The sequence below is a fragment of the Lolium perenne genome, chromosome 4 (assembly GCF_019359855.2).
Source record: "Lolium perenne isolate Kyuss_39 chromosome 4, Kyuss_2.0, whole genome shotgun sequence".
NCBI classification, from domain to species: domain Eukaryota; kingdom Viridiplantae; phylum Streptophyta; class Magnoliopsida; order Poales; family Poaceae; genus Lolium; species Lolium perenne.
Genome location: NC_067247.2, coordinates 130,272,141 through 130,284,173, shown reverse-complemented (window position 1 = coordinate 130,284,173; position 12,033 = coordinate 130,272,141). Strand labels below are relative to the sequence as shown.

Sequence of the window (12,033 nt, the reverse complement as noted above, 5' to 3'; positions counted from 1 at the left end):
TGCGCTACTGCACCCCGTATGACCCGACCTCCAAGCCTATGTTGTTTCATTGCCAGTTGGATGGGAGTTGTCATTGTGTGGCAAAAAGTAGTTCACCAGGGTTGAGTGTGGCCATTTGACTCCTAGGTTATCATGAACTTGGAAATTTTAAAAATTCAAAAAACAACATTTAGAGGTTTTAACAAATACTTTGACTCCGATTTATCTAGATTCGTATGCATCTAGAAGCCTATTAATGTGCAGATACATGCTAATCTAAACAAGTCTGAGCCAGTTATTTTTGGACGGAGGAAGTACTATTTTTTCCATAAATACATAAAAATGTGTTTACATATCTATACTTTTATTTTAAATAACAAGTTAAGTTTTCGGCAGCACAAAAAAGTTCACTCTAAACATGTAAAATAATCTCCATTTTGCTCTCCATATTTGTTGCCCGTAAAGAAACACACTAGACATTGTACTCCCTTCATTCACAATTAACTCAATTAACTCGCGTTCTAGGTTTAGTCAAAGTTAAAATTTGTAAAATCTAACCGAGAATGGGAGAAAAAACGTCAAAATTCATAGTATCAAATGCATATAATGTGAAAAATATATACTTTATGGCGACTCTAATACTATAATAGATTTTATGTTGTAGATGTTGATATTTCTTCCTATTTATTTGTTCAAACTTTTACAAAGTGTGATCTTAACTAAACCTAGAAGGCGAGGTAATTTTGAATGGAGAGAGTATGTGCATTCATAAATTTTTTTTTTTGAAACACATAAATTTATTTTCTTTTTATAGCTCTCAAATTGAAGTTCTGGATTTCCTTTGAACATACTCCTGAGAACGTTTTTGGGATAGAAATAGGCCCAGTTTTGCCGGGGAGGCATAAACCCTAGGAAGCCCGCTGCCGTTCCACGCAAAGCCCAAACACCCCTCTCCTCTCCCCACACAGAGCGCGCCGCGACCCTCGCCGACGGTGAGAATGACCGACGCGACGGCGACGGCGACGGCGGCCGGCGGGCTCGCGGGGGAGATGGAGGTGGAGGCCTACCGCCGCCTCTTCCCCCTCGCGTTCCTCGAGCGCCACCTCCGCGAGTCCGTCCGGCCCGACGCCCGCCGCCTCGGCGAGGCCCGCGCCACCACCGTCGCGCTCGGCGCCGTCTCCTCCGCTCACGGCTCCGCCCTCGTCCGCCTCGGCGACACCGTACGCTCACCCCCCCTCCTCCCACTTCAGTTTCACAGCTCTCTCGCAGTTCCCACTGCCATGTTAGCGTTGCGCGCCACCTGTTTGACGAAATGCTTTCTTGCTGCCGCAGGCCATGCTCGCGTCGATCAAGCTCGAGGTGATGTCGCCCCCCGCGGAGACCCCAGACGAAGGATCTGTCGGTTCGTGTTTCCCTTGCTCTCCCTCCCTCCCTGTAGCTGCTGCTGCCTGCTGGTGGTGATTCTGCTATGTATAATTTGGTTGACTTACCTGTGCTTCCGCAGCCGTGGAGTTTCACATGCCGCCAATCTGCTCCCCTCTTGTCAGACCAGGACGGCCAGCGGAGGCTGCGCCAGTCATTTCCAAAGCCCTGGAGGACGTCCTCATGAGGTTTTTCTTTTGTCTTAATGTTGGTAAATGGTATATTTCTTGCGTACCTTCACCTCGCCGACACAAGCGATGGATGTATTACTGTACTCTGCTTCCAACAAATCGTAATGGAGTAGCTGTAGACAAGGGTTGTTCGAATTAATGTTCACTCGATTCTCTTTTAGCTTGCCTATCACATGAAGTTCGGCATATGATTGTTGATCTGAATAGGTCGTTAAGAAACATATTTGTTCTGTGAATTTAAAACTTAGGGGTGTGCTACATTTGTTCACAGCATAAAGTTCAGTTGATTATTTGAGTTTTCCGAGTTATAGGACATGCATTAGTGTGCTTACTGCTCAGTGCTTCAGGTGAATCTTTGCGTTGTTTTGGTCCTAGATTGGAGACGTATGTTTGGTTGATGTAGATGACCCATCACGCAATTTTTCTACTTACCATCTGTGCTTTCCCATGTATAGCATATACTGAAGATTACTTTATTTCATCGTCTTTTGTAGCTCTGGGATGCTAAATTTGAAGGAGCTCTGTTTGATCAGTGGGAAGGCTTCATGGGTAGCATACCTGGTAATACACTTTCGATTTTGTTACTGTGAGCCTGCCATTGTTCACGGAATCAAAACATGTGGACCAACCATCTTCATAAATCATTAGAGCAAACCATGGGATAGTGAGAAGTCAAATAAGAACGATAAAGGCCCCCACCATCCCCCACCATTAACCCTTAATGCATATCCAAACTCCCAAGTCCCAAGTGTCGCTGATGGTCAACACTAGCGCTCCTAAATGGAGTACTGTCAGTTCTCTGTAGCAACAAACACGATAAACACAACACATCACAAAGAGAAGAAAATAAGATCTTATGCATTATACCTCTGTCATCTCTTTGTTACTGTGCTGCTGGTGTTAGAATTTAACATAGTACAGAAGACGGTGGTTAACTTTACCACCTACCTCTACATTATGAGATTTGCTAGAGGAATTTGATGTCTCGTGTATTCATATGATAGCACCAGATATTTGTTTCTCTAGATTTCTTCACTGGGCAACCCAATGACGAAAATTAAATTTGAGATAGCCCTAAATAAGTTTCCAAAAGAAACATTTACTTCGTTCTTTTCTCAATATCTCAATTTTACAGGACGTCTATTGTTTGAATGCTGATGGATCTCTATTTGACGCTGCATTGATTTCAGTGGTGGCTGCATTTTCACACTGTAAGTTTAATTTATTTTCACTGTCTTAATTTATCCGATATCCTTCTGCTACTTGATTGAGCTATAATTGGAAATATCAGTGGTGTATTCTGCCAGCGGTTACTTTATCTATGAAGTATGAACTTTTACTGATTCATTAGTGACATTTACTTTTCCATATTTTTTCTATATTGCAAACGGCTCATGCTGCGAAACGAGGAAGTGTGTAAACATGTTGACGTTTTAATCAGACCTGACCATGATATTGTGAACAAACAGAACCATATAAAATACAGTAGCATAATTGCATAAATCATATTATGTGAGTCTTGAGTTTCTCTTCTAATCCAATTAAGTTGCATTGCCATGACCCATGATTGAATTTGTTTTTAAGCCAGACTGACACAGAAAGTCTAACCAACCTGTTCATATGGAATACTGTGGTATTTTTATTTTACGTTTCGAATGAGTATCTTTTGGTCCTTGGTTCAGTATATTTTTACATGGAACTTCTGAATTGCGAATGATTTCCTCAACCTTGATAGTTCAATTTTGAGTTGAGAATCTGTGTAAATCATGGTAATTTCTTCCTCTAAATTAAGCTTATCTGGGTTGTTAAATCTGAGAATGCATTTGATTACCTGAGAGCAACTACGTTAAGCTGACAATATTTGATTTGTTTTCACAACAAGAACATCTTTCTTGATTTTTGTTAGCTTTGTCCTGTAGTCAAATGAACATTTTTGTTAATACTAATGTCTCCTTTTCACGAGTGACTCTGAGTAACGCTAGTAAAACATGTAAATTGTGAAAGCTGAACCTAGATGAGTTTGCTTGGCAACCTAGATGAGTTCTATGTGGTGTGCTTGTGTGTCCTGGCTTTGATGCCTAGCCACACATGGTGTGGAAACTTCCTGGTAAACCTTTTGCTTTTTTCTTTATAGGGCTTGATTTTTACCTGTCATTTTGGAGGTTGTGCGCCATGCTTCAGCTGTATCTTATTGTGTGTAGGTCCATGACTTTTTTTTTGTTACTCTTCAGAGTCTGTCAAAGTTTTTCTAGTCAAGTTCTGTTTTGACATGAAATATTGAGGAAGGCGTTAGTATATTCTTGATCGTCCAATTGTTTGTTGTGATTTAGTTTGTGATGTATGCTAGCTTTAGTCTCTGCTTTATGATTCTGTTACAATGCACTCTTGTTTTTAATTATTAATACTATGTTACATTCACAGTGGAAATTCCTCTAGTATCTGTTGGTGACGATGGCAGAGTATTTACTGTTGGAGGCAATGAAGGCAAAACCAAATATGAATTGGTAAACAGAGAAAAGAGGAAGCTTAATCTTGGCGACATTCCATTTCCCCTGACATGTGCACTTCACAAGGATAGTATTCTAGCTGACCCAACTGCTGAAGAAGAATCAATAATAGAGACCTCTGTGACTGTTGTTCTAGATTCTTCAGGCCGCTTAGTATCAATACAAAAACCCGGAGGTGGAGTGGCATCCATGTCAACTATTAAGGTCTGCTTTCCAATCTCTTTCCCCATATATACCAAGGGAAATAGGCATCTCTGTGACTGTTCTAGAATCATGCTTTTTGTGCCATTCGCTAAACATGTTGCTTTTAAAGTATTGCAGCAATGTGTGGTTAGCTAGGAAAAATCTCCATATATTCGATAAAAGGAAATGGTTATGCATGTTTGCGGTTAAAAGGCAGCTAAGATATTAGAAAGTTGAAATATAAAGGGGTTCTCCTGTCACGACAAACATCTTATTGGGTTTTCTAGCATTTGAATTTTTTCTTCATGCTTTATCCGTCCAAGTATGACAACTATTTCCGCAAATCTTGGTTAGTTATATTTTATCATGCAAAATTGCTATATCCCGTGATCATGGATGGAAGATGGTTTGCAGTGGATGTAATAGAAGAGCTAATGACCTCTGTTTGTGCAGGCGTGCATTAGCTTGGCGAAAGGAAGGGGACAAAAGTTAAAAGAAATACTCATGGACTCTGTTGAAGCAACAATGGAAGTTGACCAAACTGAATAAGTCTGCAAATAGTTCTAGTTCAGTGGTTGTACTGCCACACCACTGGTAGTGACATAGAAATTTTGTTGCTTTTAACTTTGGATATTATTGTCCAGTTAGATGAACCCAAAGATGTAACAATCTGTATCCAACATATGACTTGTTACATGAGTAGCACCTTAATTTTATTTGGGAATGTTCTTGTTCTTTCTAGATAGCATGATATTTTTTTTTTACTTTATGTGCAACATCAACTTGGGTATTTCTCTTTGTGACTGCATTGGTCCGTTGTGGTTGTCTCTGGTTTTCTGCTTTTCCTTTGATTTATGAGTAATCTTTCTGGATAGCATGATTTCTTACAAAGTTGTAAAACTTCCTGTGCAATGTCATTTCTGGTACTTCTCTGTTGAACGCATCCTTCAGGAATTGCGGATGTCTCTGGTTTTGAGCTCTTCATTTGATTTATTAGTAATTTGATCTCATTTTTCTCGAGGATTGTCAGTCTACATCATCTCAGCACAAACGGATCTGCCTGGCTGGCCGTGCGCTCCCAGGAGCAGTGTTCATCTTGGGAGGGGGCAGCCTCCCCAGCCTCCAGCCTCCCCAGCCCTAAACGCCGCCGCCGCCGCCGGTAGCGCCGCCGGGGCAAAGACCCTCGGGGCGTGGCGGCGGCGGGGGCCCTTCCTCGTCGACGCCTGGTGGACGGCGGCCGGATCTCCTTCCTCGACGCATGGCGGGCGCGCGGATGGGTTGGGCGGCGGCGGCCAGCGCTGCGCCCCCTTCTCCCGTCGGCTCTCCCGTGGTGGATCGGCTGGCGCGGTTGGGATGGGCGGCGGCGGCCAGCGCTGCGGCCTCCCTCCTCCCGTCGGCTCTCCGCAGCACTCCGACAGGGGCTGGTGGTGGGCGGCGGCCAGGCTCATGGCCTGCGCCAATTTCCCCCCTGCCTCTCGCCGGTGAGTGGAGGCGATCTCAGGCTTCACCCGCGACACGAGGTCGCCCGGGGCTGCAGCCTTGGGTACGACGGTGGAGGTGGCCCTCTTCTTCGCCGGAGAGGGTCGGCCTGCGGTTGGTGGCGGTGGATCTATCGATCTATCACCGCGTTCCGGCGGCGAGATGGAGATGCTTGGAAGCCGGCGACGGAGTCGCCGGTTAATGGTTGGAGTGGCCAGCCCGGGATGGTCGCCGACGTGGGGGTCCGACCTGAATAAAGGCGGTGGTCCTAGGGTCTCTCTTGCGTGAAGAGGAAGACCTACCGGAGGCCTGGACTCGTGATCTAGCCGGAGTGTTGAGTTCAGGAAGGCTCCGCCGGCGAATGTAACAGTGCTTTTTGCCTGGAGTTTGCTGGATCGGTGGTATTCGGTCGTGCGCACCCATGCTTTTATTCCGACCGATTGGTTCTGGAGGGAGCGGCGCGAAGCTCTTTTTCTGTGTTGACATCAAGTGACTATGGATTCATGATGAAATTCGGAAGAAGAGAAGTTCATGAAGGCCGGAGGGGAGGACTAGCTAAGGGAGGTTCAAGTCTCCGCGCTGTTGAGGGACTTGCTTGGTGTTCCGGGCTTCACAGCAGCGGTATGAAAGTGGGGGCGACAACACAGGTGAAGTTCAGAGTCCTACCTTTCAGGGTGAAAACCCAAGGTCTGGCCTTAACTGGTTGTGCCTGGCAATGACCTTGTTGGAGGCATTGTTTTGAGAGCGGGGACTATCTTCAGGGTGAAAACCTAAGATCGTTGATCGGGCGACGATGGTGTTAGCGCACTGTTCCCTTCTTGGAGGCGTCGTTTTTGGAGATTCTGTATTTCAGGTGTTGTCTTGGCGGTGGATGTATTGCTATTGTTAGGCCCGAGATATTGTAGCGGGACTTTTGTTTCTTAGTTTTCTTTTCCTTTTTTTGGCTGTGTGCATCCGTAGTGCCATTAGGGTGGTGCGTTGTTGCAGAGGCTGGGTATAATTGGTATCGTTTTGATATTAATATATTCCCTTTATCGAAAAAAATCTCAGCACAAACATGGGGAGAATGTTTAGGTTCAGAAAGTACTGTAGCATTTGGCGGTAGTGCTCTATATAAGCAGCACATGTCAGTTTCCTACTGTCGTGGGTATAACTACGTGAGCACTGTAATTATTAACTCTGCCCTCCACGGTAATGTACACTATTTTGTTTGTTTTTTTATGCTGGGCTCACAACTCTGGGAATTCTGAAACACCCACAAAATTTGATGCGATAGTATGACAGGTTCCGCCATTGACCAAATTTGACTCTTGTTTGTATATCACTTGTGCAATACAGGGATCAATGCATGATGAAGTCATGATGAAGCCATTTTCTTTGTCCTATACTCCTATGGCGCTTAGGGCATCTCCAACGCGGCGACCTATCCTGCGCCCGCGCGTCTGAATGGGTCGAACCGGATAAAAACGCGGCCTAGCGCGCGGACCAATTCCTAAAACGGATGGCCGCGGCGTCCGAGACGACCCAAAGCCGGTCTAAATCTGGGCCTCGTTTGCGTGGCCGCGGACACGGAGGGCTGCCCTCTCGCGTTCTCCCGTGTCCTCCTTCCCTGGCCGCCTGTCTTCCTCCCAAAACACACCCACTCTAATTCACTCCCAAAACCTAGAGATGGCCGACGAAGCTCCTACCGCCGCCACCGCCACCATCGGAGACGAGGCCCAGCTTGCGGCCGTTGTCGCTCCTGCCGTGGAGGAGGCTCCTGTCCTGGACGCTCCGGTTGTCCCGCAGCCCGCGCCGATGACGAAGAAGGCGAAGCCCGAGGTCACCGCGGAGCAGAGGGCGATCGAGAGCAAGAAGCGGGCCGACCGGCGCAGGGCGCACGAACAACGGAAGAAGGAGGCCGCTGCCGAGGAGGAGCGGCAGAGGGCGGCCGAGCAACTCCTCCAACTCCAAACCGAGGCGAAGGCCTTGCAAGAGCATGCCATGCTCTTTTACGGCCACGCCGCGCTTGCTCAGCACATGATCATCCCGGGCGCCGACACGGCCTCGGCGGGAAGCTCCGCCTCGTCCGTGACCCGGCCCCTTCCTCCAAGGTCAACAGCCCCGCCGACTGCCCCGTTTGGGTACACGCCTGGCACGCAGGAAATGGTGGCGCCGTCGGGGCGGTACTTGTACAGTTGTACCCTTCACGAGATGGGTCACCGGAGGTGGGCGAGTCCATGACGGGGCCATCACCTTTGTCCATTGACCTCAACCGTGCGCCGACGGCGCACTCCAAGGCCCCCAAGCACCTGGGAGCAGCAGCGATGACCGGTGCCCTCAACCTATTCGACGATTTGTCGGGCGAGCACGCACCGCCATCTATGCAGGCAGCGTCCACCATGCAGGCCTCTCCGTCTTACCCGCCGACGATGCCGACCACCATGCCATATCCATCGACCAATCAGGCTCCCCCGCCACCTCCCATTGACATAGAGGAGGACACCACTAGCCATCCAGGCACCATGAACATCGACCATGAGCCGTTGTTCGGTGATGAGCTCACACAAACTGCAGCTGCACAAGCTCGAGGCCGCCGGCTTAGCAAAAGAACCAGCAACTACACGCAGCTGGAGGACAAAATGCTCGTCGACGCATGGTTGACCATTGGGCAGGATCCATTGACATGTGCCGAGCAGAAGGGAACCGCATTCTGGCACTGAATCCATGAATACTTCCATGAACATCGCCGGTACAGAGAGAAGCCATTTGACAGCGACCGCAACGAGTGCTCCCTCCAAAAGAGGTGGGGAACAATTCAAACGGAATGCAACAAGTTCCAGGCGGCGTATGATCACGTGAAGCGGATTCCCGTTAGCGGCCTCGGCATGAAGGACTTGGTATGATTCTTAAGCTCAACTTGTTCATTCGTTGTTTGCACATATGTTTGTCATTGTTGTCTCGCTTTGCTCTAGGTGTGGCAAACTTTGGATTTCTTCAAAAATGCGAATGAAGGAAAGACCTTTGGCTTCCCTCATTGTTGGAAGGAACTTGAGGGCACCCCCAAGTTCCAGGAGGGGTACGAGGGGTACATGGCGACCTTGACTGGCAACAAGACTGCCAAAGATGCCACGGTCATTGACCTTGATGGTGGCCAGCCTTGTGGTAGATCTGCTTCTCGTGCAAGTCGTCCACGAGGCCACAAGGCAACCAAGACCGACATGAAGCGTGATGCTCCGGCCATGCAATTGGTCGGCACCTTGAAGGAGATGTATGCTGACAAAGAGGTGTCCACGGACAAGAGGATTGAGAGGAGGCACCGGGAGAAGGAAGAGGACATGAAGAACTACTTCGATGTCCAAAAGAGGAAACTTGAGATTGAAGAGGTGAAGGCCAAAACGAAGTCTAGGGAAATTGAGCTCAAAGAGAAAGAATTGGAGCTCATAGCAGCGGCAAGGGCCAAGGAGGTGGAATTGAAGGAGAATGGAGTTGAGCTAAAACGACAAGCCGATGTCAACATGATCATGAACGCCGATTTGACCACCATGAACGAGGTGAAAAGAGCTTGGTTCGAGAAGTGGCAGAAGGAGATCCTAGAGCGCACAAATTGAGTTGACAATCTCAATTTGTAATTTTTATATTTATTCAAACTATGACACATTTCGTTTCTTGATAATGCTACATTTTATTTAATATTATTCTACATTTTTATATATATTATTTATAATTATGTGTGGGCAAATGGCCTATTTTCCAAAGAAATAGGTCAAATGGGTGGCCGCTGTGTTGGATGCAGCGTGTGACCCAAACATGAATGTGGCCCTGTTAGCGTGTCCAAACGATCCAACGCTCTGTTTGGGTAGCAGCGTTGGAGATGCCCTTAGTCGCTTACACAGGACATGACTTGGAGTGACCGTGCTGCCAGGTTTACTACTACACTGGCATTTTGAAGACGCTGACATGAGGCCGGCCCTATAGCTGCACTGCTATTTTCCAGCTTTTGTATTGGCAACAAAAGAGAACTACACAAAAGCATCAGCCATCCATGTCAAGAAATACGTCATCCAATAATTATCAACGTAGAGGCACATCACTTGCATTTGACCAATGTCATACACCACATGATCAAGAAATAGCCAAGAACAAGCAAATACTTGTTAGATCTAATTGGCAATAGAAGTGCGAAGAGAAAACCTTAAAACTACAAGCGAAGGCAATTCAAAAATTAACCAAATCATCCATGAAACCAAACTTCTACCAAGTTATATGTGTAGACTTCTGAACCACTCGGTTACATTAGATCAGCGCAGCAGAGCCTCAACTATCATGTGGTCTTCTTCTTTTTCTTTGACTTCAGCATCACAAGACCAACAAATATACTCAAGAACGAAAGAAGAACCACACCAGCAAACACCGGGATGAAGATGGCATATTCTTGAGGTAGAAAGTACTTGTGGACAAAGTGATCGTCGTCAACAAATGGCTAGGAGGAAAATAGAACCAGAATCACCATTAATACATAAATGCGATTGTTATATGAATTGGAACATGTTAAAAAGCCCACGAATTACTAACCAAGATTATGACCCAGAAAGTATAGTAGGTGAAAATGGATAAACTTGTCATGGTCAACACAAGGCCAACCGCCTTGTCTCCCATTTCCATTCTTCAGAAATTTATGGAAATATAATCTTGATTTGAGCTACAAAATTAGGTTTCCTGCATACAAGTAAATGGAAACTTGATGAATATCCAAGTAACTTCACATTATAAGGTTCATTTGATGTCGATAATGAAACTACACCGAGACAAATACATGATAATACCAAAATCCCTGATGTAGTCAGAGATGCAACATGCTAACCTAACAAACATGAACAATCACTCCACTGCTAAAAGCAACAAAATAGAGTACAAACAAAATCACGGCCTCACCAACAACGGTCATGCCATATTATACATTTGGCCTGCATTTAGGCATATCAACACAGAAAAATTTCTATAATTGCTTTATTGTGCTAAAATTCTGATGACTAACGTGAAGTACTAGTACTAAAGCTCATAGCGCAAGTAAAACAGCTGGACACCTCAGCCTGGATGCAATAGGCAACCAACCAGCAAGCAAAATTCAGAGCTATTATATTCAGGGTGGTGAAGCAGCAACGAAGGGCCTGTTCGAGGAGCTCCAGATCCTCATTTCACAGCTCCCTCTTCCTTATCCTCTGGGGATCTATTCCAGGGATCTGGGTCAGTATCATAAAAGCGTTCGGCTACTGCAAATTTGCTATAGCTATAAAATCAAGATTATCACTCTAGCCGAATCTTGTGCCATGAAATAAAATGCATTATCCGTAGTTGAGTGGCACAAACAGGTGAAAAAAAACAGAAATAATCGCCAGTGTTAAGACCAGCTTCTAGCTTCAGCAACTGAGATCATCATGGAACATATCCACCTTCCAGTCACTCGTGCTTGATGTTTTTTTTTTTTTTTGAACTGGTGCTTGATGTTGTTGTATCCGATGCATCCGGACAAATGAAATTTCCCATGCAATGTTTACGGAGAATACAAAGTTATGAATACGATTGGGCAGGTTCTGTGAGATAAATTAATCAAAACATTTAGTAATCAAAAGTTTTCATGCCAAGACAAATCAATCAGATAAGCGGCTAGCGAGAGCCTTTGCCAAACTCTGAATCTATCTCCTCTCCTCAACCAATCTGAGAGAATTCTGCATCTACACAATTTCTCAAACGGACCACTCACCCAATCGATCGATCTGCGCACGTAGATATGTGTGGTGTGGTGGAATTAGGGATAGGGCCGGAGAAATCTGGACGGAAGGTATGGATGCACAAAGTCTTCAACGAATCTGCGCGCTAGGGTCTGGGGAGGGGCGCCATACCTCGAGGGGAAGAGCAGAAGAAGGGATTCGGCGGTGTAGCAGATCGTCTTTGCTGGCCTTCGGTGGCCGTCTTCGTCGCCGGTGGTCGCAGCCTCGGTGTCAGCCGGCGTGGCCGTCGCCGGTCGCCGGTCGCCTCGTGCTCGGTTTATACGAGAGAAAAGCAGAGGAGGAATTTTATACTCCGTCCGTACATACACAATGTCTTAAATTTGTCTAAATTTTTCCTCCCTATTTGTTCAAGAATTTGATGATTTGTTTGGCCTTAGTTAGTAGCAATAGATATTTTTTAACACTTTCCCTTTGACAGATTGGGTCCACGTGCAATGTCTTTTTTTATTTTTTTTAACTTTTGTAGCATCATGCTCTCTGTCTACAAGCACCATGGACAAC

The 12,033-nt window shown here is 46.1% G+C and overlaps 2 protein-coding genes across 2 annotated transcripts; one reads left to right on the top strand and one right to left on the bottom strand.

The window, feature by feature from the left end:
• Nucleotides 1-876: 876 nt before the first annotated feature.
• LOC127293898 (uncharacterized) lies at nt 877-5,006 on the top strand. The gene is made up of 7 exons (XM_051323605.2): nt 877-1,199; nt 1,312-1,381; nt 1,484-1,589; nt 2,087-2,153; nt 2,728-2,803; nt 4,014-4,303; nt 4,736-5,006. Exons 1-7 carry the CDS (start codon nt 978-980, stop codon nt 4,829-4,831), a joined length of 927 nt encoding a protein of 308 aa, XP_051179565.1. The 5' UTR covers nt 877-977; the 3' UTR covers nt 4,832-5,006.
• Nucleotides 5,007-9,786: 4,780 nt separating this feature from the next.
• Nucleotides 9,787-11,810, bottom strand: LOC127293897 (dolichol-phosphate mannose synthase subunit 2). Its single transcript, XM_051323604.2, has 3 exons — nt 11,644-11,810; nt 10,316-10,459; nt 9,787-10,223 (listed from the first exon to the last, which is right to left on the bottom strand). The coding sequence occupies exons 2-3, from the start codon at nt 10,403-10,405 to the stop codon at nt 10,065-10,067; spliced, it is 249 nt and encodes an 82-aa protein (XP_051179564.1). The 5' UTR covers nt 10,406-10,459; nt 11,644-11,810; the 3' UTR covers nt 9,787-10,064.
• Nucleotides 11,811-12,033: the final 223 nt, after the last annotated feature.